Source organism: Mustela lutreola, chromosome 2, assembly GCF_030435805.1.
Source record: "Mustela lutreola isolate mMusLut2 chromosome 2, mMusLut2.pri, whole genome shotgun sequence".
Taxonomy (NCBI): Eukaryota; Metazoa; Chordata; class Mammalia; order Carnivora; family Mustelidae; genus Mustela; species Mustela lutreola.
Genome location: NC_081291.1, coordinates 71,422,630 through 71,450,280, shown reverse-complemented (window position 1 = coordinate 71,450,280; position 27,651 = coordinate 71,422,630). Strand labels below are relative to the sequence as shown.

Genomic DNA, 27,651 nt, shown 5'->3' with positions numbered 1-27,651 from the left:
AGAATGGACTCTTACCTGCTTTTTCTCCCTCCTTTCATGAAATAGTGCCACAGTCTTGGACATAGTAGAGAAAAACTTCAATCCGGGGGCCTAGGCTTTTATTTTTGTCAGTTGAGTAATATGTCATACATACATAAGTGTGTATTACACATGTAATTGCACACCAACACCTGTCTGTCCCCAGGTAGAGAAACTAGAACTCTGTCATCCTAGATACTTCCTCTCTGCATTCCTGATGACCCCTCCCTCCCTCTGCCAGGGGTGACCACAGACATGACCTTTTAGATAACCATTCCCTGCTCATCTGTAGAGCTTGACTAGCCATACACATTTCTAAATAGGGTAATATTTCGTCTTGCCTGTTTTTTGAACGTTATCATAAGTGGATATCATGTTGTATGCCTGCTTTTGAAACTTTCTTCTCTGTTATTTTTGATTAGTCTTATGAGTAAAGAAAATAATTTGCTTACCTTAACTTTTCATTTATGGAAACAAACTGTTTATAATTTTGTAAAATATAGCTTACAATGGAGATGAATTATAAATGTTTACTCTTTCTCTTGCCTTTCTCTAGTTATTGTAGCTTTAATAGACAGAATGGGAGATGCCAAAGACAAGGTTCGAGATGAAGCTCAGGCTCTGATGCTGAAGTTAATGGATCAAGTAGCACCACCTGTGGTAGGCCTTCATTTTCAAACTTACAGTTTTCTAATCAGTGTTGAAATATCGGTAAAAAGAGCTGGTAATTACAGCAAGTCAGTGAAGCCCCGGGGGACAGGAAAGCTGGAATTTTAAATACTAAATTATTGTTAATTCTTTAAAGAAATTGAAATTTAAGATAAAATATCAGGGGGCGCCTGGGTGGCTCAGTGGGTTAAAGCCTCTGCCTTCGGCTCAGGTCATGATCTCAGGGTCCTGGGATCGAGCCCCGCATCGGGCTCTCTGCTCAGCAGGGAGCCTGCTTCCTCCTCTCCCTCTGCCTGCTTCTCTGCCTACTTGTGATCTCTGTCTGTCAAATAAATAAATAAAATCTTTAAAAAAAAAAAAAAAGATAAAATATCAGTATTTAGCTTTTTGGGGATTTTTTGCTTTTCTTTTTCCTATTTTCTACTCTTTGACATCTTTTACAAAGCTAACTCAGAGATTCTGCTGGATACTATGCTGATTATAATATTTTTTAGGATATTATTTGGTTTTTCTTACTTGCAGATAATACAGTGTTCACTGAGAAAGCTCATTTTGAGAACTACTGAAGTTATATTAATTTGTGCAACTTTTACAGCAAGAAGAAAATTTTTTATTTGAACAGGTGGTGACTAATTGTATAAGGCATATATTCTATGATACCGATTTGTGTTTTATGAATACGGTAGAATAAATTAACCCCTATGGAGATGTTTTGAAAGGAAAGCAGAAAGGGGCACCTGGATGGCTCAGTCAATTAAGCATCTGTCTTTTGATCTCAGCTCAGGTCTTGATCTCAGGGTTGTGAGTTCAAGTTCCATGTTGTACTCCATGCTGGGCATGGAGCATATGTGAAAAGTATGACAATAAATTGACATGTAAACAGAAATTTATAGAGTAGCTCATGTTAAGTAGAAAAAAAGCCTGGAATTTATAATATATACAATGGTATTATGGGTTATTACCTAAAATACAGTTTTAAAATTATAAAACTTATTGCATATGTTTTATAAAAAATTGCAAAAATAAACTGTTTGCCCAGATATTTTATAGAATGAAGTCCTTATTAATAGTTTGGTGGGTATCCTTCAACACTTGTTTAGTGGTTCAAATTTTAACTCATTTTTGACATGCTGTTATAAGCAATTCTCTAAGGAACATCCTTGACATGTCTTTGGATATAAATATAAAATAGTGTTCCAGAGATGGTGTTGCTGCATCAGGTTATTCACACTTAAGATTTTCTGAGTAAACTTCCAAGTTACTTTCTAGAAAGATTGGCAGAAAGAGAAGTATTAGTAGAATTGAATAAAGAGTCCAAGAAGAGGTATATGTGTGTATGTGTTCATGGATCTAATAAATGGTAAGGGTGGTGTTTCTAAATGTGGAGAAAGGATTGATTGAGTCAGTTGGCTGTATGTTTAGAAGAATAAAGTTGGTTCCTTCCTACACTAAATTCATATAATTGCTATGGAATATCTGTACAGGTGATATATGCTTTTTTAAAAAGGAAATTTTAGTAGATACCAATAAAATGACTTTTATCAAATAATGTTTCTGTATTTGGATCCAGTGCTAAAGTGAGAAAAGCCTGAATTATAAAGTGTTGAAAAAGCTGTTCCATGTGACAATTTGGAGTAGTTGCTAAGCAACATTGGACCTTTTAAATGCTTACTGGACTACTAGGCTTATAATGGTAGCATTGTTGTTGGGAGATTTCTAAAGCTTAGAAAGAATTTTGTGTCCGTGGAAATCTTAAGGTTTTTAGGTATTGGACATAGTTTTTCTGAAAATAACTGAAACCTAAAGTGAAAGATACTAAATAAAAACTAAAAATGTGATTAAGGTACTTTAAAATGAGTGAGAGCAACATTAGTACAAATTTGGCTTAGGAAAGCTTGTAGAGGGGCGCCTGGGTGGCTCAGTCGTTAAATGTCTGCCTTCAGCTTAGGTCATGATCCCAGGGTCCTAGAATCAAGCCCCGCATTGGGGGTCCCCTGCTCAGCAGGAAGCCTGCTTCTCCCTCTCACACTGCTTGTTGTGTTCCCTCTCTCCCTGTCTCCCTCTCTCTCTGTCTCTGTCAGATAAATAAATATATTCTTTTAAAAAAAATTGTAGAGAAGTAAAGTCTGATGGGAAAATTCAGTTATTTAAAGTTGGTGATAGGGTTGGGAATAAAAAAAGATTATAACATGAGTAATATAATTTTTTGCTATACTTGTTTACTTTTCTTTTAAATAGTACATTTGGGAACAGTTGGCTTCTGGTTTTAAGCACAAGAATTTTCGATCTCGAGAAGGCGTGTGTCTGTGTCTTATTGAAACCCTAAACATGTAAGTTTTATGATTACTGAAAATAGCTATCTTGTTTTTTGTTTTTCTAAAAGGAAAGAACAATATCCATTTCATAAAACTTGAAGGAAGTTATGGAAATAACATTTTAAATAGTTATTAATTGATTTTTGGTATGAGAGCTTTTATTTGATTTTATACCTTCAGCTGTTAAATTTTTGTGTGTATATTAATTTAAAATTATTAGTGATAAGAAGTGTTTCTCTTTTTTTTAATAGTGCTACCCAAAATAGATGATTGTATAAGAAGTATGTTGATATAACTTAGGTTCTGGATCCAGTTTGGAATTGTTTTCACTCCATGGTATTTCAGATATTATAGCCATTTCCCCCCAGCTAGGTTTTCTAGACCAGTGTGGATGGTTACCCAAATCACAGACTGAACAAGACTCTTCCAGGTAACTATACAGTGAATCAGGTACCAGTATGTAGAGCTCTGACAGCATAGAGCCACAGAGCTCAGAACTCCAGTCTGAAGAAGTTGTTGGGGCTTTTGATCTCTTTCTGGATTATTTGTTCAAGTTCTATGCAACAAGATAGGTGATACATAGTAGCTTTCAACTTTTCCTGTAGTGTTACTTCCTTTTTTCTAACTATACCTTCATTTATTTTCTTTTACTCCACTTGGTCCTTTCTGCCATCTAGAGCTTGTAAGTGCATTCAGTTTTGCACAACTTATGTGGTTTTTGGCTCTTCTGTCATTTGCTTTCAACCCATGACCTCATCAAATATTATAACCTTTATAAATAAAGGTTTTATTGGAATGCAAATTTGAGACCCAGCATCTAAAAAAAAAGTTAAGTATTTTAAAGCAAAAGCTCAAATTTTCCTGAGTGATCAGTAAGTTATTAGGTGTAAGAGTGCCATTGGTTGAACATTTTGTTCTCTTGGATCATGTGTTGACAGTTTTCATTGTCAGTCATGGTTTTTCAAGTTTGCATATTTCACATTGTTTAGAATTAGTTTTTGCTTGTGTCTGATGTCCTTCATGTTTTAATGATGTGTACCCATGCTCCCCACAATGTTTGTCTTATTGATATAGACAAGAAGAAAGTGTAAGGTTATTTTGTTTACTGTTTGATTAAAACCAAATTCTCTTTATTTTTGTTTCAAATTATATTTAGTTTTGGGGCTCAGCCACTAGTTCTCAGCAAGCTGGTACCACATTTGTGTATCCTATTTGGAGATTCCAACAGTCAGGTAAAATTTTACTTACATTCAAGCATTGACTAATTTTTTTGGCTATCTCTTCTTTCCTAGCGCCCTTACTCCACTTAAAAAAAAGAAGAGGGCAGGTGGAGCTGGGTAGTGAAATCAAGATTTCACCTCACTTTTTCTCTTAAAATCCACCAAAGTTACTTTCTGAGAACGCATTTTATTCACATAAGTTGCTTAAGTTTTACTCGTTTGGCTAGTGTTAAGGATATATGGGACCAAAAGGATAGATCTTGGGTTTGAAAGACTAAGTGACAAAGAACTTGATTCCTTTTTATAGTTCTTTTATTTGTTATTTGTGAGGACAGGTTGTCAGTGTCCTTTCTTCATTCCTGAATATGGTTGCATAACAACAGCTTTTTACAAAAGTCATAACCCTATATTTAACAGAGGAAATTTGTAATTTCTTTACTTGAGCTATGTATGCTGTAGGCATAATACAGAGGTGTATCCTGGATCTTGTCCATCTTAGTGGATTTGAACCTTGACTGTAACCTTTTTGTCATAGCTTGGGCATTTGGAATAACTCTAGATAAAGTATTCCTTGCTATTAGACGCTGGCTCTCCCTCTGGAAGTTTGAAGAGAGTTCTATTACCTCTTTATTTGTTCTTTGTGACCTTTGCAAGGGAACTGGAGCTGTCTTCCAAATTCTTGTCTTGAGGCCACATGTTTTTTCTTTTAATTGTGCTAAAATATACACAACATAAAATTTACCTTTCCATTCATTTTTTAGTTTATAATTCATTGGCGTTAAGTACATTCACGCTGTTGTGCAACCATCACTGCCATCCATTTCCAGAACTTTTTCATCTTCCAAACTCTGTACCCATTAAATAATAACTCCCCATTCTTCCCAACCCCCCAGCTCCTGACAATCACGTTTTACTTTCTCTCCATATGATTATACTACTCTAGGTACTCCATGAAAGTAGAACCATACAATTCGTCCTTTTGTATCTGGCATATTTCACATAGCATAATGTCTTCAAAGTTCATCTCTATTGTAGCATGTGTCAGAATTTCTGCCCTTCCCTTTTTAAGGCTGAATAATATTCCACTGTATGTGTATACCACATTTTGTTCATACATTCATCCTTAGGTGGATATTTGGGTTTGCTCCACATTTTGGCTATCGTAAAGAATGATGCTATGAAAACTGGTGTTGAGTTCAGACCACATTCCTGAAGGGCAGTTTTATTCCAGGGAAATATATTGGCCACAATAAAATTTGTATTCATAGACTTATTGGCAGTTCTTTGTGCAGTCTTACTGCAAAAAGAAGATTTTTAAAAAGCCGCATTAGTAACTTTTATATACATGTTTCTTAGATTTCTACAAAACTTTTTACAAGTTTTCTCTAGAGTTTTCTCAGCAGGTCCTCTTGGTTTTTGTTACTGACCTGCCAAAATCTCTTAGGGGTTTAGAAGCATTAAAACCAACTGAGAACTTTAAGTTGTAATGGTGTCGTAAGATGACATATTTTATTATGTCTCATCTAAGCTAAAGTTCTGAATTCCTTGACAGGTGAGAGATGCTGCAGTATTAGCTATAGTGGAGATCTATAGACATGTGGGAGAGAGAGTGAGGGTGGATCTCTGTAAGAGAGGAATTCCTCCTGCTAGGTAAGTCTTGCTAAATTTTTTTTTTTTTTTTTTGGCTACTCATTTTGTAAGTTTTAATTTCATGTATGTTTGTTTTAAATAGTTCAGTTTTCTGAGATTTTTAAAAGTCACAAGATATGGGTGCCTGGGTGGTTCAGTTGGTTAAATGTCTGCCTTCAGCTCAGGTCATAATCCCAGACTCCTGGGATTAAGTCCCATATCCAGTTCCTTGCTCAACAGAGAGCCTGCTTCTCCCTCTCCCTCTCCCTCTGCTATTACCTCTGCTTGTATTCTCTTGCTCTCTCTGTCAAATAAATAAAATCTTTTAAAAAAATAAAATAAAATTCACAAGTTACAAAAAGATGTGTAGGTTTTCACGTTTAAAAAGTTCTTTACATCCTGCAATTTTTTTGGACACTGTTTGATTATATATTCATATATTATTTAATATGTAACTAAATATCATCCAGGAAACTGTCTTTTGATACCAGACAGTAATAATCATTACTTGGAAGATGCTTAATCAAGAATTTAGCAAAAATGGGGCGCCTTGGTGGCTCAGTGGGTTAAAGCCTCTGCCTTCAGCTCAGGTCATGATCTCAGGGTCCTGGGATAGAGCCCCCATCTGGTTCTCTGCTCAGCAGGGAGCCTGCTTCCCCGCCCCCCCCCCCCGCCTGCCTCTCTGCCTACTTGTTATCTCTCTATCAAATAAATAAATAAAATCTTAAAAAAAAAGAATTTAGTAAAAATATTAATCTACTCATTAAATATTTTTTTTTGAGTGCCTCCTGTTGAAAGGTATTACACAAGATACTGGATAACAGAAAGCTATATAAGAATTAGTCACTACGGGGGCACCTGGGTGGCTTATTCGGTTAAGCATCTGCCTTCAGCTCAGGTCATGATCTCAGGGTCCTGGGATTAAGTCCCACCTCTGGCTCCCTTTTCAGCAGAGTCTCCTTCTCCCTCTCCCTCTGCCATTCCCCCTGCTTATACTCTCTGGTTCTACCTCTCTGTCAAATAAATAAGTAAAATCTTAAAAAAAAAAGTCACTACTCTTAAAATCTAGTCAAATCAAAAGGAAAATTAAGAATATCTGAGTACAGTGGCATCAGTTAAATCCGTAAAAATCTCATTGATGAGCTTTTCATGTATCAGAACATTTTTTCCAAAGGTAATTTTTTTCCTTTAGTACTTTTCAGAGTTTCTATTTTTGTTAAAGATATTACTCCAGTTAAATTTTTTGGTAATCCCATTTTAGTCCCATTTTAAGGGGACTCAGAAGGATTTCTTTTAACTTTTTATTACTGAAAATTTCAAACATAGACTGAAGTAGACAGTAGTGTAATGAACTTCATGTACCCATACCCAGCTTCAACAATTAAAAACTCATGGCCAGTTTTGTATGTTATAATCTTACCTACTTACTCTTGTTTTATTTTGAAGCAAATCCCAAGTCATTTTATTTCATCTGTTATTCAGTGCATTCAGTACTAGCATCACAACTTAAAGTTTTTTTTGCAAATAGTTCTATAAATCAGATATCCAGTCAGCATTCAAATTTCCAGTTGTTTCATAAACGTCGTAAGTCTGTATATATGTTTATAGTTTTCTTTGAATCCATATCCAAATAACAACAAATAGTTGGTAAATTCTTACAAGTCTTTGTAAATCTTTATGTACCTCCAACACTTTTTTCTCTTGTGTTTATTTGTTGAACAAGGTAGGTAATTTATCCTGTAAAGTTTCCCATATTCCAAATATTGCTGGTTCTTTTTCTGTGGTATCATTTAACATATCCTTTTGTCTTTATATCCTACAAATTGGTAGTTGGATCTCAAGGCTTGATTTGAGTTTTGGTGGTAGGGGGTGGGGTGTCAGGAGATGGAAGACTACTTCAGAGGGATGTTCTAACTCTCATCATATCTGGCTATCTCTCTTACCATGTAGTTTTTTTCTAGTACTAATTATTTTTTTATAATAAGATAGTCCATTAAATGTGCATTTTGTTTACTTACTCATTTTCTACTTCCAGGGCTAACAATTTCATTTGAGTAAACTTTACATCATTTTATGTAAATGAAAGAAATGATATTAATGTAATGTATTTATGTGTATGTGTATATGTATGTATATTCCATTATATATTTTGAAATTTCTATCTAAAAATTTTTAATAAATAATTTATGATTTTATGCAAGTATGACATCCATACAGAAATGTATGTAAATCATGAGTATACAGTTCTGTAAATTATCATAAAGTGAATACACCCATGTATCCACATAGGTGGCAAAGTTGAATATTATAATCTAGAAGCTTCCCTAATTCCTTCTTAATTCTTGAATTTTTGAATTTTATATAAATGGAATCATATAGTATGTGCTCTTTTGTGTCTGGCTTTTTTCAGTTAATGTTGTTATTATTATTTCTTAGAGATTTATTTACTTATTTTGGGGGGGTGCAGAGGAAGAAAATCCTTAAGCAGACCCACTGCTGAGCTGGGAACCCACCATAGGACTCAATCCTACAACCCTGAGAGTATGACCTGAACTAAAACTGAGAGTTGCTCAACCATCTGAGCCACCCAGGTGCCCCTTGTTGGATCTGGCTATAGTTGTTTCATTTTCATTGCCATTTACTTTTTTATGAATAAGTCCTACTTTATGAATCCATACTAATGATGGACTTGTGAGTTATTTTCAGTTTGTAGCTCTTTAGAATAATGCTATTAAAAACATTCTTGTACATGTCTTTTGGTGTACATGTGTGTTCGTCTCTTAATCTAAGAGTGGGATTGCTGGGCCATCTGGTATGTTCACCTATAATTGATAATTGACAAACAGTTTTCCAGAGTGGTTGTAACCATTTATTTTCTTGCTGACACTGTTTGCAAGTTCCTGTTATTCTACATTTTCAGTGATATTTAGCATTATTAGTCTGAATCTTAATAATTTTAAATAAATAAATAAAATCTTTAAAAAAAAAATAATTTTAGGTTTCTGGTGTATGTGTTTTCATTATAGTGGTAATCTGCATTTTTCTGATAACTAATAAAGAGAAGAACCATTTCATGTATTTATCATTCATTTGGATATGTTCTTTCAAAGTGTCTTTTCAGGTCTTTTGCTATTTTTGAAAACTGAGTGGTCTGTCACTTTTTAAAAATTGATTAGGAGGGGGCGCCTGAGTGGCTCAGTGGGTTAAGCCTCTGCCTTTGGCTCGGGTCATGATCTTAGGGTCCTGGGATCGAGTCCCACATCGGCTCTCTGCTCAGTGGGGAGCCTGCTCCCCCCCACCGCCCCGCTGCTTCTCTGCCTACTTGTGAACTCTCTCTGTCAAATAAATAAATAAAATCTTTTGAAAAAAATTGATTAGGGGGACTTTTTAACATACATTCTAGGTACAAGCCCATTGTCAGCTATGTATATGTTTCAGGTATCTTCTCCCACCTTGTGATTTGCCTTTTTACTTTTTTGATGGTGTCTTTTAATGTATGTAAGTTTTTAATTTTGATGTAGCTTTTGGTCATTTCCTTTATGATTAGACATTTCTGTGCCCAGTTTAAGAAATCTTTACTTACCCTAATAACTTAAAGGACATTCTCTGGGCGATTGTCATGAAGTTTTATTCACATTTAGATTTATAGTCCATGTGGTATTTTCTTTGAAAATGGTGTGAAATGGCGGTTCAGAGCTTTCTGTCCTCAGTTTCCTACTCCTATTTTGCTACTCTAAGTGTTATTTTCATGCTTCTTAATATCTTGTTCTGCCATTTTCCCCAAAGAGCTCTCCTGGATACTATCCTTTATGTACTTGACCTCTGCGGTCTTCATTCTGAGGTGTCCCACCTTCCAATTCCAGTGTTCCCTCTCCCATTTCATCTTGTCCACATCTTGTCTCTGGGCATCTTGTTCTGCTGTCTCCCTTAGACTCTGGAAGATACTGTTCTGTAGGATGAAGCAACCTGTGTCTTTAAACTGAAGTGCTTGCTTTCAGATTTGTGAATATTTTTATTTGTTGTGAATGTTTTACTTGTTGAATTCAGTGGGGGTAGGAGGCTAAGGTTTAGAAATCACATTATGATGAGTGTCTAGAAGGTTTTCAACTCTAAAAAACATCTATGTTTTAAAGATTTTATTTATTTATTTGACAGAGATCACAAGTAGGCAGAGCAGCAGGCATAGGGAAAAGGGGAAGCAGGCTCCCTCCTGAGCAGAGAGCCCAACATGGGGCTCAATCCCAGGACCCTGGAATCATGACCCAAGCTGAAGGCAGAGGCCTCAACCCACTGAGCCACTCAGGAGCCTCTAAAAAACATATATTGTTAAGATAGAAAGTGTCTGCATTCTCAGTTTACAACTAAGAACTGACAGGATATGGGGGCGCCAGGGTGGCTCATTGGGTTAAAGCCTCTGCCTTCAGCTCAGGTCATGATCCCAGGATTCTGGGATCGAGCCCCGAATTGGGCTCTCTGCTCGTTGAAGAGCCTGCTTCCCTCTCTCTCTGCCTTCCTCTCTGCCTACTTGTGATCTCTGTCTATGAAATAAATAAATAAAATCTTAAAAAAAAAAAAAAAGAAGGAAGGAAATGACAGGATATGGACCATGGCTTAACTAAGGTTGTAAAAATGACACTATGACAGAAACATTAAGTCATAACATAACATAAGTCAGAGAACATGTGGCAGTTAAAAACAAAATGACAATGGCCCTCTTTCTTTCCCCAAATCTCTAAGTTCTGACTTTAAGAATAAATCATATCATAGGGGCACCTAGGTGACCCAGTCAGTTAAGTATCTGACTCATGATTTCAGCTCAGGTCATAATCTCAGACTCCTGAGATTGAGCGCCATGTTGGGCTTTGTGCTGAGCGTGGAACCTGCTTGAGATTTTTTTTCTCTCCCTCTCCCCCTCCTTCCCCTCCTGTGCTTGCTTTCTCTCTGTCTCTCAAAAAATAGATAAATAAATCATAGCATGATATATTGGAAAGTAAAAGCAAAGCAGACTAAAAAATACTGCTATCAGCATGATACCATTTTGATCTGAAGAAAATTTATATATGAATACAAACCATCAGCACACAATTCAAAAAAAATTGGATGGTGGAATTGTGTTTGGGTTTTTTTCTTTGTTCCTAATTATGTTTCCTAGTTTTCTTTTATAATGAAAGTACACTGCTTTTGTAATAAGAAACACATTGTTAACTAAAAAAAGAAGTGATACCAGAAGTATAGAAAGTACTTCTGAATATAATCAGAAACAGTAACAGAATTGGTGTTGAAAGAAAGTAGGTTAATAGAGAAGATGTTAGTGTTAGTCTTATCCGTATCACCTTAGTTTCTGTCGTTTTATATTTCATTGTTTTTATGTTTGCCTTATGTTTTCTTTGCATGAGTTCATGTACTTTTTAAAGAGGTCTTGGTGACTGAGTACATTTATTATAAGGTTGTAACAAGTATTTTTGATGGGTTTGGAGAACTAATTTTATGAGGAAACATGAAACTGTGTGCATGTAGGTGCTGCCTGTGTTTGGTTGCTTCTGTACTCAAGCAGGATGGGCTTGGTGTTTTCTCTCAGTAAGTGAGAGTTGTAAAAGAGAGTTGTATGAAACTGAATTCCTGAACATACTTTTCTCAGGGAGGTGGTCAAGGAAATTGTTTCTATTTAAACTGTATAAAACAAAATGTATTCTTTATTCCCAGGTTAGAGGTGATTTTTGCCAAATTTGATGAAGTGCAAAAGTCAGGCGGTATGATTTTGAGTGTCTGCAAAGGTAAGAATAAATAAGTTATTTCACTTGTCAAACATTTCTAAGATTATTTAGCAAAGTTTTAGATACTAAAATGTGTTTTCAAATCAACTATTAAATCACTCAGCAGATTTGATTTTGTGGCTTGAAGCTTAATTAGGGTATAAGAAAGTCTTTAGATACTGCTAATTATTATCTATTCTCTGACTCTTTAAGAGTAACTGAAAATTTAATTTTGGGTCAGTTATGTAAAATGATACTGTTCTTTTGGCTTATTTTTTGTAGCTTCTGGGTTGAAGATTTGTTGACCCTCTTGCCTTCCATGTTCCTTGCATAAAATAGTTTTATTCCAAAAGTAATTGTTTTACTTAGTTGTTTTTAATAAAAGTTTTGGGGTTGGTGGGCTTTATTTCACTTATGTGTAGACTCTCAGTGATGATACTGGTGAAGAGACATAGAAGTAGAAACTTTACCAGCATGATCGTCTGGCTTCTCAATTGGAATTCAAGGAGGTTTCAGGTCAATATCTGGCACTTAACTCAGTTTTGTGGTTGCTCTTCTTTTTGTAAGGTTGCTAGATTGTGTTTGCTTTTAGTGGGTGGCATTTACCCAGATTTTAGTTTTTATCCATGTATGTGAAAAGTATATTCTATTTCCAAAGATAACATAGGTTTTTCTTCCTAGGAAAGTAGGTTCCTATTAAAGAGAGTTGGGTAGGAAGGCACCTGGGTGGTTCAGTCTGTTAAGTGTCAGCTCTTAGTTTTGGCTCAGGTCATGATCTCAAGGCCTGAACTCAACTGAGAGTCTGCTTCCCCTCTCCTCTCCTTCTGTTCCTCCCCTGGTGCACAGGCGCGTTCCCTCTCTCTAAAGTAAATAAATAGAGCATGACTAGCTTAGTAATGTAATTGATGTAGTGGGAAAAAATTGGCGTGTGAGTTGTATAATCATATAATGAAAAAACTAGTTACTAATATAATTTAGTTCTTTTTCTCTGGATTAAACCAAGACTGAGCATTGTTGTGTTGCAGGAATTCAGATGGAGTGAGAGTTTAATGTTAAAAAGATTGTGTCTACCCTGATCTAAACTTGGTTCCACAAGCATAAATTGACTTCAGCGTTACCAATCCTCATCCTGACTGCCAGCTTTTCTCACTCTTCTCTGAATAGAAGGTGTTTTAAGTACCTCATCCTTATTTTTCCAGCAGTTACCTCTATTTCCATAGAAACCAGAAACAGCAGGAAGATGGATAGTTGTTAAAATTCTTTGGATTGAGACTGCTGTGTTTTCATACCATTTATAGTGCATTCTCATTTGTGTATTCCAGACTTTGTAGTTACAACTCTAAGAGAAAAGTATAATGCAGATTATAAATTTAAGGTATTATTTGGATACAGTTTATTTTGAAAGTGCTGCCTTTCTTGTATTTTGTGAGGTTATTTCTGTTATCTTCAAAATAGGAGATTTTATATTCCCTATTCTCTTAGCTCCCATTTCTTTTTCTCTTGTTTCTCTCTCCATAAACAGGAGGTTTGGAGTCAGTATCTGGCATTTATTTCTCTTGGAGGGAGTCTTTAGAGATTTTTTTTGTATTGGAGATTATCTGAATATTTTAAGTGTGGTCATATGTGAATGTTAAAGTCTAAGAAGTATACAGTGGGGTGTAGAAGTAGGTCAGGATGTTTTGATGACAATATTATGCTGTCATTGAAAAATACTTTATTGGATTCATTATTAATGGAAGAGACTATAAGAGGGAAGCCTGTTTATTATGTTGGCAAGTCCCAGGGCCCAGGTCTCTCCTCTCGCTTGTCTGTATTCTCTGTAATGTAATCCAGCTCAAAGGCTTTAAATGATAACTATTTGCTGTGGACTTCTAAATGTGTGGTTCTGGCCTCACTCATCTCTCTTATATTCTAGATTTGGTAGTTTGTAGCCTCGATGACATTTCCTTTGGAGTGCCTAATAGGCTCTCAGGCTTAACATGTCCAAAAGTAGAAAGCCTGTTGTTATCTCTTTATTCCCCTAAAATCTGTTGTTCCCCCAGTTTACCCATTTCAGTCAGTGCCACCACCGTCAGCTCAGGCTAGAAACCTGGATTGATCACCCAGTCTGTCTACCTTTGAAGTCCTAATGTATCTAAAATTTGTCCTTTTTTCCCCCATCTCCTCTGCTAAAACCCCACTCTAAATCTTCAGCTTTTACCTGGATTATGCAGTAGATTTCTGTTCCATGTTTGCCTTCTAGAATGTTTTCTACCCAGAAGTGAGAATGATCTTAAAATGTAAATTAGATCATGTCTCAGCACTGTTGAGACGCGATCTGTCCTTCTCAACAAGAGAAGTTTCTGCTTCAGGGAGCCTACATTCTAGTGAGGGAGATAGATTGTAAATAAGTAAACAAGTAAGCAAATAAGCGAATGATTATCCGGAGTGATTATAGTTGGTAATGGGAAGAAATACAACTACCCTTTGTTTAATGAATTTAATGAAATTAATTTAAATTATTTCTAAAATCCTTGCAGCTAAGTGAAAAGCATTAAATGAAAAAATAATTTCCACTAACATTATGGTATGTGTGTTATCCCAACCCAGGACACTGAATAATTTTTTAATAATTTTTATAGGTAGAGAAGTCTATTAACAGAACATTGAAAATGAATTTTTGTAAGTAATAATTTGAAGGCAAAAAGTTAGTACCCCAAGTAATACTCTTTTTTAAATTTTTGTATGATTTTTTCCCTACAAAATTTCCAGCCCTTTTGACTTATTGTAATAGTGCACCCAGCCTAAAACTTTGAAGTTATGGGACAGAAATACATTTTAGGGCAAAATAAAGGCTCAAAAAAAATTGTGGAAACAGTTCATGCACATAACAGACTGAGAGCCATTGAAGATACCACCTTTTCCTTCTCACACTTGGTGTACATGTGCAAAGCAAATTGTTATGAATTCACCCAAACATGGCATTCAGTTCAGATTTGTTCCATATGATATTCTAGAAAGTTATGTTTTAAATAAAAATTTTTAGTGTGTCTGTGCCTGAAGTCATAATAAATGAAACATCAAACTTTTTATATTGATTTAGAGTGCTTTGAGATGAAAAAAGTCATTTTAGTAAACAGACAAAAGCAAAAAACTCAGGTTATAAAGGTGGTATAACTTGATTATAAGAGTTATTTTTTCCTCTTTAGTCTACCTCTTCTCCCTTTATGCATGTCTCGGGGCACTTTTAAAATTATTATTATAATAAATAATATCTCGTGTTTTTTTCCTGATTTCGTTCAAAACTGCTTTATCTATTTTCTTGATTCAAGTTTTGGTTGAATTCTTTGACTTGATTTTCTAGAGAATTAGTTCAGCACTCTGGAGACACAAAGTAAATGTATCATCAGTGATGTGAGTGTATCATTTAGTTTAGGAAAGGGAGAAATGCCTTTTTTTTTTTTTTTTTTGTCTTGAGGGTTTTTCAAGCCAGACTTTAATTCTCATATTACAAAGTAAGTTAGGCAGTATCCCTAAATACAGTAGAATTAGTTCGGCTGTGAGAAGGAAACTGAGTTTAATGTTAATCCGATCAAGGCTGGAAGAAGGCAATACCAGCCCTGGAGGAAAGAAAAGGCTGGGAAATGCAGGCCCCCTGTGATTGTGGCTGGGCCTGTTGTCATGGAGCTTTCTAGACCATCTCCTACGCTAAGATGTAAACACCAACAGTGTTGGTGGCTGTGACTGCAAGTCTTTTTCTCTTTGACTGTGAAAAAACTATGCATAATTCTGATTTGTCTCATTTGCATAGGACCTAATGAAGTCTTGGGGTGAAATCATTATAAAATGTTTCCCCACTTCTCTATTTGAAACAGTTGCTAGGAAAAGAATGCTCTAGGAGGCTGGCAATAAAACAAAGCATAGGAATTAGGCTTTGAAATTACCTTGAAACTTGGCTTATAAGAGGCAATAAAGTAACATGCAGTCTAGTTTTTTATATGGTTGTTGCATACACTTTCATGAAAAGCAAAGCAGCCCTTAGATTGATTTAAAAATGTGTCTGTTTGTGACCATGAGCCCCAGGGCTTCCCGGAGCTTGACAATGTGCTGATGTTTGTGCAGCTTGGATGGTGGGTGCTCCGTGTCCTGCAGCTGCGCACTGACTGGGTTCTGTCTCCACCAGAAGCAAGCTTTGTTCCGTGTGGCTCTGCTGTCCACACACAGAGCAGCCTTTGATGGGCTGCCTTTGACGTGATTTGTTTACGGCAGCCAGAAATGCTTCCTGCATAATGAGAGCAGTTAATCATGGAAACTGGGCTATCCCTGTTTGTGCACTTCTAGCAGTCTTCTGTTGTAAATATTAAAAGGTAATGACAAAAGGATGAAAACCTTTTTAAAAAGGCACAAATCAGTTAATCCATCAGATCATGTGATTGCTACTGATTACATGGATATCTTTAGGGAAGCAGAAAATGATTGCTGAACACATGCCTTGTGTTTTGATGATTGCATTAAAAGTCCCCCAGTGGGATGACATTTGTTGGCTCCAGAGCTTTTCTTACATTAAAATATCGGACAGCCAGTACAAGGGGAAGCATCATAACCTATATGTCACCACATATGTGCAGTTAAAGAATAATCTTGATCAAGCTCTGCTAGGTTCTGCTAAATAGACGAGGATTTTCAGCAAGACCCCAGACTTTTATTTTGAAGTGGAGTAGCAGCTGTTGGCTATTGCGGTGCAGAGCTGCAGCACGGCCTGGGTCACACAGTGCTCCGGGTGTCTGCAGGCTGCAGGCCGAGCCCAGTGGCGCAGGCACCGAGCTGCATTTATTTGCTGTGCTGTTTGACCTCTTGGTTTGAGAAAGCTCCCTGGACCATCTGAATGGCTATGGGAGATGGTGAGTAAGATGTGTTTTTCTTCTTATGCTTGTGTTAAACACTTCCTTTTAAAGTGACGATCATTTGCTGTGTAAGAAATATATTTCTCCCTGAAGAACGAAGGACACTGTGTGTGTGTGTGTGTGTACACACAGTCGTGTGTGCATATATATATGCACAGGTGTGCTTACTTGCCATTTAGTATCCTTTTCTACCTGATACGTCTATATGGAATCTGGCGAATATGACAATTTACCTTGCAACCCAAATAAGCCCTCAGCCTTTTGTAGTGGTTATGAAAGGCTATTGCAAGAAACATGGAATATATGCAAAAGCTTTGAAGAGAGAATATGGAATATGGCCCTTAGAAGAATGGCAGATTTTGGCAGAAAGGTTTGCTTAGGAAGCTTGTCATCTTTGTTGTTGTATATGACAAGTAGAATTTTGTGGTAATAAAGTATTTAAAGGAAAATGGCTTGCCATAGACACTATTTTAATTAATATGCTTGTGATTTGTCAGTGTCCCTAGTAAATAGTTTTCTAGAAAATATTGTCTTTTACAAGTCCTGTATAGGGTATAATTTTATTAAAAATTGATTTTGCTAGTGTTTTATAATAATAATTTTTAAAATACTTCTATAGTGCTTTATAGTGTTCCAAAGCAGTTTAGTATACTTAGTATACCTTAACTTCTCAGGTACAAATAACTATATGAAGTGTACAGAGTATTTTGGTGTTTCCATTGCACAGATTAGGAAACTGAGGCTTGCTGATAGGATAAATCGTAGATCTAGGCACAGAGAGCAAACTAGAACCAAATCTAGAATGTCCAGTTGCATTTGGTATTGTCCTTCATAACACTTAACTGAGCATGGATTTTTTCATTATTAAAGCTTTTGTTAATATGCTTAGAGGTATATTTTATAGTATCATCAATGCCAGGGATGTGTATGAAGGGGAACTTAAAGTTCCTGAAAAATATTCTGTGTATTTTTCATTAGGTTCTCAAGGAAGACTGGTCTGTATTTGGAAGTTTTAAGTCTAACAGTTTTATCCTTCCTTATGATGATATAATGACGTCTCTCTTAGGAGTTTTCCCTCTTGGGACTATGAGGAATGGGATGCAAATGTACCAGAATGATGGTGTTGGTAAATAGTCATTTAAACTGTATGTATGTGTTAATAGAAATAGAGTATATTTTCTTTTGGTATTATAATGGTTTATTCCAAGGATTTACATAACTGTTTTATGTCGTTTTGGAAATAATTTTCACTATTAATTTTTAAGGCAAAATCCATCAAAATTAGCAAATTAAGTTCTCATATACTTAAGGGCATTGCCAAGTTTATATATTTATTTATGTTTTAAACCTTAATTTACTGGTAACTCTAAATGTTGCATTTGATTGGGGCCATATCCACATTTTATTTTGTTCTTAAACATAGATTTGATGACTGTTAGTGTATCCTTACTTTTATTTTTTCAAGCAATACATAAATATATTCCAACTACTTAGGAATGTACTGATTTTAAAAAATCAAGTAGCAGCCTTTTACGAAGTTCAGAGGGTAACCTTCCTGCTCATCCTGTTCTTCAAAATGGAAATACTTTTATTTTATTGATAATTATAGTAATACACCTTAATTTAAAAATAGGAAATTTGGGGGCACCTGGGTTGCTCAGTGTGTTAAGGCCTCTGCCTTTGGCTTGGGTTGTGATCCCAGGGTCCTGGGATCAAGCCCCACATCGGGCTCTCTACTCAACAGGGAGCCTGCTTCCTCCTCTCTCTCTGCCTGCTGCTCTGCCTACTTGTGATCTCTCTCTGTCAAATAAATAAATAAAATGTTTAAAAAAAAATAAGAAATCTCGGGGGGCAACCTGATTGGCTCAGTGGGTAAAGGATGATACTCTTGATCTTGGGGTTGTGAGTCTGAACCCCATGTTGAACATAGTGTTTGCTTAAAAAAAATTAAAAGATAAAAATAGCTCTAAATAGTAAAGATACATAGTAACAGGTAATCTTGCGATTTCTAGTTTTTAACAGTTTCATATACTCTCTATATTGATCTTTCTCACATATTGTACACATATATTATACTAGTATCATGTAAACATGTATAACAAATGGATTATGTCATTCCTAACCTGTGTTGTTTCTATTTCTTTTTAATTTTAATTAACAGAAATATCTTCTTTTTAAAATTTAAACACTACAGATACGGTAAAGTTTCCCCTCAGAACCACCTTCAAGCCCAGATATAAACAGTGGGGAACACTTTTATTTATTTATTTATTTTAAGATTTTATTTATTACTTGACAGATAGAGATTACAAGTAGGCAGAGAAGCAGGCACTGAGCCACCCAGGCGCCCCTGGTGAACACTTTTAATTAGTGTGGTGTCTGCATACCTTTTACTGTCCCTTACATGTAGATTAAGTATCAAAATAAATGGTTTTGTTTTTATTGTGTTCATATAAACAATATTGTTCTGAAAGTATTTTTGACATCTGCTACATCTACTTGGTTTGGCATAGAGTTTTTCTTTTTTCTTTTCTCTCTCTTTTTTTTTTTTTTTTAATGTCCTCATGTGCAACTGTCTTCTTTGAACTGTTGCGTAATATTCCATAGTATGGATATTTCATAACCATTTCTTTTATAGAATTTTAAGTTGTTTAATCATGTAGTTTTCTAAATGATTCTGAAACATGTTTCTACAAATAATATGTGTGTATACATATACACGTGTATGTTTCTTACAATACCCTAGAAGTAGAATTTCTGTATCTAAGTTTTTATTCATTTCAGATTGTGTTGGTTGTAACTAATTTCCTCCAAAAGAGGCTTTACCACTTATATTCCCACCATCAGTGCCTGCTGTCCTGCATTCTTTTCATTTCTCACTATTACTGGTTTTAAATTTTACCTGTCAAATGAGTGAAAAATATTTCACCCTTTTAAAAACATTTCAGTTGTCTAATAAGGTTGATCATCTTCAGATGTTTGGTTATTTCCTTTTCTATGGATTATTTTCTGGCATCCTTAGCCAGCTTTTTTGTTGTTGTTATTTGGCTTTTGTGTTGTTGTTATTTGGCTTTTGTGTTGTTTTTTTTATGTATTCTGGTTATCAATCTATTATCTATTAAATATTTGTTATATAAGCTTAACTTCAAGACCATATGAAAGATTTTTTTTTTTAAAGATTTTATTTATTTATTTGACAGAAAGAGATCACAAGCAGGCAGAGAGGCCGGCAGAGAGAGAGGAGGAAGCAGGCTCCCCGCTGAGCAGAGAGCCCGATGTGGGCCTCGATCCCAGGACCCTGAGATCATGACCTGAGCCGAAGGCAGCGGCTTAACCCACTGAGCCACCCAGGCGCCCGAAAGATTTTTTTTTTTTAAGATTTTATTTATTTATTTGTCAGAGAGAGAGAGAGGGAGAGCGAGCAAGCACAGGCAGACAGAATGGCAGGCAGAGGGAGAAGCAGGCTCTCTGCCGAGCAAGGAGCCCGATGTGGGACTCGATCCCAGGATGCTGGGATCATGACCTGAGCCAAAGGCAGCCGCTTAACCAACTGAGCCACCCAGGCGTCCTGAAAGATTTTTTTTTAAAGATTTTATTTATTTATTTGACAGACAGAGATCACAAGTAGGCAGAGAGGCAGACAGAGAGAAAGGGACGCAGGCTCCCCGCTGAGCAGAGAGCCTGATGCGCAGCTCAATGCCAGGACCCTAGGATCATGACCTGAGCCGAAGGCAGAGGCTTTAACCCACTGAGCCACCCAGGCCCCCCATATGAAAGATTTTAATAGCAATTTTATTTCTAGGCAGACTCGGGTTTTTGAAACACTGTAATGACTATCAAGTGAAGAGTTGTTGAGGGTGGCTCTCTTGTGCATTTCTGTTTGGTTTTTATCCTTACCCAAGAATATAAAACCAAGTAGTCAGATGATTATGAAGTAGCTCTGGATAGTCAAATCAGATAGAGTTTAAAAACCTGTAGGATTATTATGTGGCACTGAGCCCTGCAGTCTGTCTCAAAAGCTCATGAGAGGAATTTGGCCTTTTGTTGTTATGCTCCAGAGTGGCTGGAAAGAAATACGGTTTTGTTGCAAATTGTTTCTACACTTAGAGCATTTCAACAGTCTATTCTTCCAAACATGAATTTTTTAGAAAACATACACAAGTCATGATATAACCTTGACTTTCTAAAGGGAAGCCTTCTAGACCACTATAAACTGACATATCACTACTGATTTGGTAGGAAGGGAACAATAGCAAGAAATTAGTGCTAAGTAGGTATCTCCTCTTCTATACCCTTGAATATTTTATGTGCTATGCTAGAAATGGGTTAACACAAATCACTGAAAGAAGGCAACCCTTTAACTTAGTGGTGAAAAGGCCAAAAAACTTTTTTTATTTCTTGAAGCAGTGATCATGGGGACAACAGAGTCTATAAGGAGAAAAAGTAAATTACAAGGGACAAAAGATTGGACATTCAGCAATATAGGTGGCAGTAGTGGGCACTAAGATTGAAAATCTTAGCCTTCTTGAAACAGGCTCCTTTTTACCAATCTGGGTGCAAGGTTTTAGGACACTAGGAGCAACGTATCTTCCAACATATAAGTTGCTAATGAATCTGAGTCTTGAAAGAAATGGTTTACATCTTTTTTTGTGGGGGGGGGGGGAGTACATGTAGAATGTATAGTTGATGTTCTTGACAGTTATTATAACCAAGTATAGTTGTCGTGAAAATTTACCCAAAATGACTAGTTTCTGTGAGGGTTCTAAATAAACCTTATGGGGGCACCTGGGTGGCTCAGTTCACTAAGTGTTTGCCTTTGGCTCAGGTTATGATCCCAGGATCCTGGGATTGAGCCCTGCAGCCGACTTCTTGCTCAGCAGGAAGTCTCCTTCTCCTTGTGTTCTCCCTCTCTCTGTCTCTCTCAAATGAATAAATTAAAAAACTTAACAATAAATAAATCTTATGAGCATCATTTATTATTTACCTTGATATTATGGCTATTGTAAAATATGTTGTTTTTAATTTTATTAATACCAAATAATGTTTTAAGTTATGTCTGCCCCCTAACGTCACTGAACTATCAAAGGTCTTAAATTTTTAATGGACTCCTTTAAAGAAAAGGATAAGTCTTCAAGTAGCTTTTTAATTAAGTTAATCATTACTTACAAATTCTAAGAGACTTTATGAAATTTCTTGGTTTCTTTTCAACTTTATATGAGATGGACTTTATTTTTTTAATAAAATTATTAATTTAAGATTAAATATGCTGCTGAAAACACAGCATCTTTATGTGAATATTAAAATTTGGCCATTGTTTAATTTTGAAGTACCTGGATTTTTAATTTCTAGTCACTTTACTGAAATTTTTTATTTTTGTTTAAATAGAATACATTTTAAATGTTTACTGTTTATTTTACATCTGAAGTCCTATTATTTTCTTTAGCTCTGAGAAATCCTCCTCTGTTTTTTTTTTTAATTTTTCTCCCCATCATTAGCTTTAGTCTCTCCTTACAGAATTGTACCAGTCAAATATTGAATCTCCCGTGTTGATTCATTGTCCATTATGTTTTGTCTCTGTTCCTAAGTTTTATGTCTTTCTCTTTTACCTTGTATTCTAGGGGATCTCCTTGACTTCCTTATCCAGCCCTTCCATTAAGTTTTACTTTTAGCAATTAAAAGTTTATACAATAACAAGAATTTTTTTTTTCCCTTCTCTGGTCGTTCCATTTTTACAGAAGAGTGTGTGTGTGTGTGTGTGTGTGTGTGTGCACTCATGCACATGCAAATTTATATGTAAAATATTGAGCTTTCTGAGTTGGGGGTGGGAAGAGTTTAATGATGAAATCATTTCATAGGTTTTCAGTGATTCCTTGCAAATCATTCCTGTACTTGTTGGCTTAGAGAGTGTCACTTCTTTGTCATTCTACGAGGTAGATCAATCCTCACTGCTGTGTCAGTCTGCTTCTGAGAATTCTGAGTTGCAGCTTTGCTGTGGTTTTCTTCTTCAAAAGCTTTCCATCCTTTAAATTTGCATTTTATGAGAATTTGTTGCTACCTTTTGGATGCTGATTTCACATACTTTGCTCTGCCTCACTTTCTGTGGTCTTGACGATGTTGCTTATAATTTTATTGGGGTTCCATTACAGGGTTTTAAGCAAGAGAGCAAGGTAATTCAAATTATCATAGTTCTTTTAAGGAAGAATTTCATACATACCCAGAAATAAAGTGACAAACCTCTGTTACTACCTACTATCCAGCTTCAAGAAATTATCAATAGATAGCCAGTCTTTAGTTATCTATAACCCTACTTATCTTCCTCAGCCCTACCTACCCTGAAGGACCTGGGTATGGGTGTGTGGACACACGCACATGTATTCATACATGTAAAGTAAAGTAAAACTTAGTCTTTTTAAAAAGAGAACTTTTTAAAAAACAGTTAAAGGTTTATTTGTAACCAGGACATATTTTATTGATAACCAGTTTCACACCTAAAAAATTAACCCTTAGTATCAAATATTCAGTGTTCAGATTTACTCTGTTGTTTCCTAAGTATCTTTTTACAGTTTGAATTTTAATTCAGACAAGGTTCATCATTGTGATTGGTTGATATATCACTTTATGCTCTAGTCATCTGTAGCAGTTGTCTTTCTTTTTCTCCTCTTGCCACTTACTTGTTGAAGAAAAACAGTATCTCTCAGGTGAAGTTTTCCCACATACTAGATTTTGATAATTACATTGCCGTGGTGGTTTTATGTTCTTGTTTTTTAGGATTTTATATCCCCTTTGTTTTCTGAAAATTAAAAATTGTTTTAATGGATCAGAATCAGGTCTAATTTTTTGTTTTTATTTCTTGGGCGATTTTTGGCACACATTTTTATAGGTGGTATTATGCATTATGCATTTTTATTGGAAGCCATGCAGTGTCTGATTATCTTTTTTTTTTTTTTTTTGCATATTAATATTGAACATTGGGTTCGGGTGTTGTCAGCGTGATCTGTTATTTATAACAGTTTTTCATTTAACAGTTTCAGCAGCCACTGATCCAGATTACATTTTTAGATCATCTCATTGTCTTCTTTGGGTTTTGGAAGGTTGAGAATGAAAGCAGGGAGACCAGTTAAGAAGTTATTGTAACAATATAGGCAGAGAAGATACTGGTCTGGTCTTAGATTAGGAATGGCACCAGAAGTAAAGAGAAATTAGGTAGATTTGAGATATAACTTGGAGTTATATACAATAAGAATTATTAATAGATGATCCATGTGGGGCAGAGAACTTGGAATGGGGCTCCTACATTGTGAGTTTGAGTAGCTAAATCGATGGTGATGTCATTTACTGGGATAGAGGTAGACTTAGGGAAAACAGAGAACAGGTTTGGAAATGGTATTGGTGTTACGTTACATATGTCAGATTAGAGATACCTTCAAGATATCCATGGAGGTGATGTTTAGTAGGGCAGTTGAATATTTAGGTTTGGAATGGTATAGGTCAAAGATGGTATAGGATAGAGACAAACATTTGAAGAGTTGTCAGCGTAAAGATGTTTGTTTGTTTGTTTTAAAGATTTTATTTATTTATTTGACAGACAGAGGTCACAAGCAGGCAGAGAGCGAGAAGGGGAAGCAGGCTCCCCACTGAGCAGAGAGCCCAACTCAGCGCTCGATCCCAGGACTCTGGGATCATGACCTGAGCTGAAGGCAGAGGCTTTAACCCAGTGAGCCACCCAGGTGCCCCCAGTGTAGAGATGTTTTAAACTGTTGAGAATGAATGAAGACAATTAGAAAGTGTGTAGTCCAGAGAGAAGATATTCAGCATTTAGTGATTGGATAAAGGAGGAAGAGAGTGAGCTAGAGACCAGAGGAAAGCCAAGGAAAGTATTCTATTGTAAAAGCAGAATGGGGAGTGCAGGCAATTGAAACCAGTTTTCTGAGATACCTATGGTACTATAACATAGTGATTATTGTTTCCTAATCTCAGTTACTGATTTATCTGTTACATATGACCGTGGTCATTGTTAGATACGTAAGAAGGTAAAACTAAAACCATTCAGGAATCCAGAGGCCTCTTACTCATTGTTTTAATTAGAATAGGGAAGGATATAGCTTCAAGAGAAAAGAGGAACTTTGGTATAAGAAGCTACTTAATATGAAACAGTATATTTGTGCATGGAAAACTATGGTGTTGTGGGTTCTTCTTTGTGACCTAGTTGGTTTACTGAAGAAAAGCCCCACAAAATGAATTTTTTAAATTAGATACGGTATAAAGTTTTAGCTTTCCTATCTATTGTTTGCCATATAAGAATGGAGGGATTTTTCATCCTTTATGTGAATTCAGAAGCAAAAATTTCAGGTTTTGGAATACGTGTAATTATAAAAATGAATTGAAAAGTTTGAATAGCCATTTGAATATATGGCTTTCCTTTGAAGGGAAGAAGAAAAAAAATGAAGGGATTTTATTATGGTAATATAAGTTTACAGTTCATATCTGAAACCTTGGGGACCAGCTATGTTTTGGAATTCTGAATAGGTCAGATTTTTAGAAAAGTAATGGTCATAAACCATGTATGATGCAACAACTCCAGCTGGGTCTGGGGCTACACCTTATAATCAAGCACATTAGTATTTTTGCTGTTAAATATATGCAAATTCACAATGAGTGAAGTAAATACAATAAATAGCCTCATGTCAGTTCACGTGTTTTGCCATAAACTAAAATTAGTTTAGATTTTAAAATCAGTTTAGATTTTGCTGCCAAATGAATTTTAAAAGACAAAATAATTTAAAGAAAAGTTAATACCTGTTGTTCTCAAACTATTCCAAAAAAATAGAAGAAGAGGGAAGCTTCCATATCCATTCTATGAAGCCAACATCACTCTGATACCAAAACCAGACAAAGACACTACAAAAAAAAAAAAAAGAGAGAGAGAGAGAGAGAACACTACGGGCCAGTATCTCTAATGAACATATATGTAAAAATCATCAACAAAATTTTAGCAAATCGAATCCAACAATAAATTAAAAATCATTTACCATGATCAAGTGGGATTTAGCCTCACTAAGGGTGGGGGTGATCTAAAGGTGGTTCAGTAGTCACAAATCAATCAACATGGTACATCACATCAATAAGAGAGTTTAAAAACCATATGATCAGGGGCTCCTAAGTGGCTCAGTTGGTTAAATGTCTGCCTTTGGCTCAGGTCATGATCTCAGGGTCCTGGAATCAAGCCCCACATCAGGCTTTCTGGGAGCCTGCTTTTCCCTCTCCCATTGCTGTTCTCCCTACTTATGCTCTTACTCGAGGTCATGCTCTCTGAGATAAGTAAATAAAACCATGTGATCATTTTAGTAGACACAGAAAAAGCATTTGACAAGATACAACATCCATTTTTTTTTTCTTTTCAAAGATTTTATTTATTTATTTGACAGACAGAGATCACAAGTAGGTGGAGAGAGAGGGAAGCAGGCTCCCTGTTGAGCAGAGAGCCCGATGCGGGACTTGATCCCAGGACCCTGAGATCATGACCTGAGCTGAAGGCAGCGGCTTTAACCCACTGAGCCACCCAGGTGCCCCACAACATCCATTTTTGATAAAAACTCTCAACAAAGTAGGTTTAGAAGGAACATACTTCAACATAATAAAAGCCATATATGAAAAATCCATAGCTAACATCATACTTAATGGTGAAAAACTGAGAGCTTTTCCCTTAAGATCTAGAATAAGAAAAGGGTGTCTACTCTCATCACTTTGATTCAACATAGTACTCGAAGTCCAAGAAAAAGAAATAAAAGGCATCTAGACTGGTAAGAAAAAAATTAAACTTTCCCTGTTTGCTAAATAACGTGATACTATATATAAAAACCTGAAAGATTCTGTCATACTACTACTGGTAAATGAATTCAGTAAGTCACAGGATACAAAATCATTGTACAGAAATCCATTGCATTTTTCTACACTAATAATGAGACATCAGAAAGAGAAATTAAAAAAATAATCGCATCTACAGTTGCACCAAAAATAATAAAATACCTAGTATTAAATGTAGCCAAGGCAGTGAAAGAGCTATACTCTGAAAAACTATAAAACATTGATGAAAGAAATTGAAGGTGACACAAACAAATGGAAAGATATTCTGTGCTCATGGATTGGAAGAATATTGTTAAAATGTCTATGCTCTTCAAAGAAATCTACGTATTTAATGCAGTCCCTTTCAAAATACCAACAACATTTTTCATAGAACTAGAACAAACAGTCCTAAAATTTGTATGGAACCACAGAAGTCCCCAAAGAATCAAAGCAGTCTTGAAAAAGAAGATCAAAACTGGAAGTATCACAGTCCCAAATTTCAAGATACACTAAAGCTGTAGTGATCAAAACATAGATCACTGGAACAGAATAGAGAGCCCAGAAATCCATGATTATAGTCAATCCTTGACAAAGGACGCAGGTATATGGAATGGGAAAAATATAAGTCTCTTCAACAAATGGTGTTGGGATAACTGGACAGCTACATCCAAAAGAATGAAACTGGCCCACTTTCTTAGACCATACACAAAAATAAACTCAAATGCAATAAGGACCTTCCTAAAAGTGAGACCTGAAACCATAAGAATCCTAGAAGAGCACAGGCAGTAATTTCTGTGATACTGGCTATAGCAACATTTTTCTCAATATGTTTGCTAAGTCAAGGGAAACAAAAGCAAGAATAAACTGTTGAGACTACATCAGAATAAAAAGCTTATGCAGAGCAAAACAGTCAACAAAACTAAAAGACAACCTGCAGAATGGGAGAAAATATTTGCAAATGGCATACCCAAGAAAGGGTTAGCATTCATTAATATGCAAAGATTACTCAGCCATAAAAACGAATGAAATGTTGCCATTTGCAACAACATGGATGGATCTGGAGAGTATAATGTTAAGTGAAATAAGTCAGAGAAAGACAAATATCATATGATTTCCTCCTATGTGGAATTTAAGAAACACAGCAAAGAAACAAAGAAAAAGACAAACCACAAAATGCTCTTAACAATGAAAACAAACTGATGGTTACCAGAAGGGAGGTGAGTAGGGGGATGGATGTGATAGGTGAAGGGGATTAAAAGTACATGTATCGGGATGAGTACTGCCTTCTATTTCTTCTTTTTTATGTGGGATTCAAATTCTA

General features: G+C 35.8%; 1 protein-coding gene across 40 annotated transcripts in view; it reads left to right on the top strand.

Moving 5' to 3' along the window:
* Positions 1 to 27,651, top strand: part of CLASP2 (cytoplasmic linker associated protein 2) — a 184,007-nt gene that overhangs the window by 20,151 nt on the left and 136,205 nt on the right. For 39 of the 40 annotated variants that reach the window (XM_059162220.1, XM_059162231.1, XM_059162224.1 and 36 more), the window contains exons 3-7: positions 575 to 678; positions 2,926 to 3,017; positions 4,159 to 4,234; positions 5,775 to 5,872; positions 11,555 to 11,625. In XM_059162220.1, coding sequence (XP_059018203.1) covers positions 575 to 678; positions 2,926 to 3,017; positions 4,159 to 4,234; positions 5,775 to 5,872; positions 11,555 to 11,625 — 441 coding nt within the window. Of the gene's footprint in view, positions 1 to 574; positions 679 to 2,925; positions 3,018 to 4,158; positions 4,235 to 5,774; positions 5,873 to 11,554; positions 11,626 to 16,316; positions 16,485 to 27,651 lie in introns of those variants that run through there. The other variant, XM_059162259.1, reaches the window with a different exon arrangement.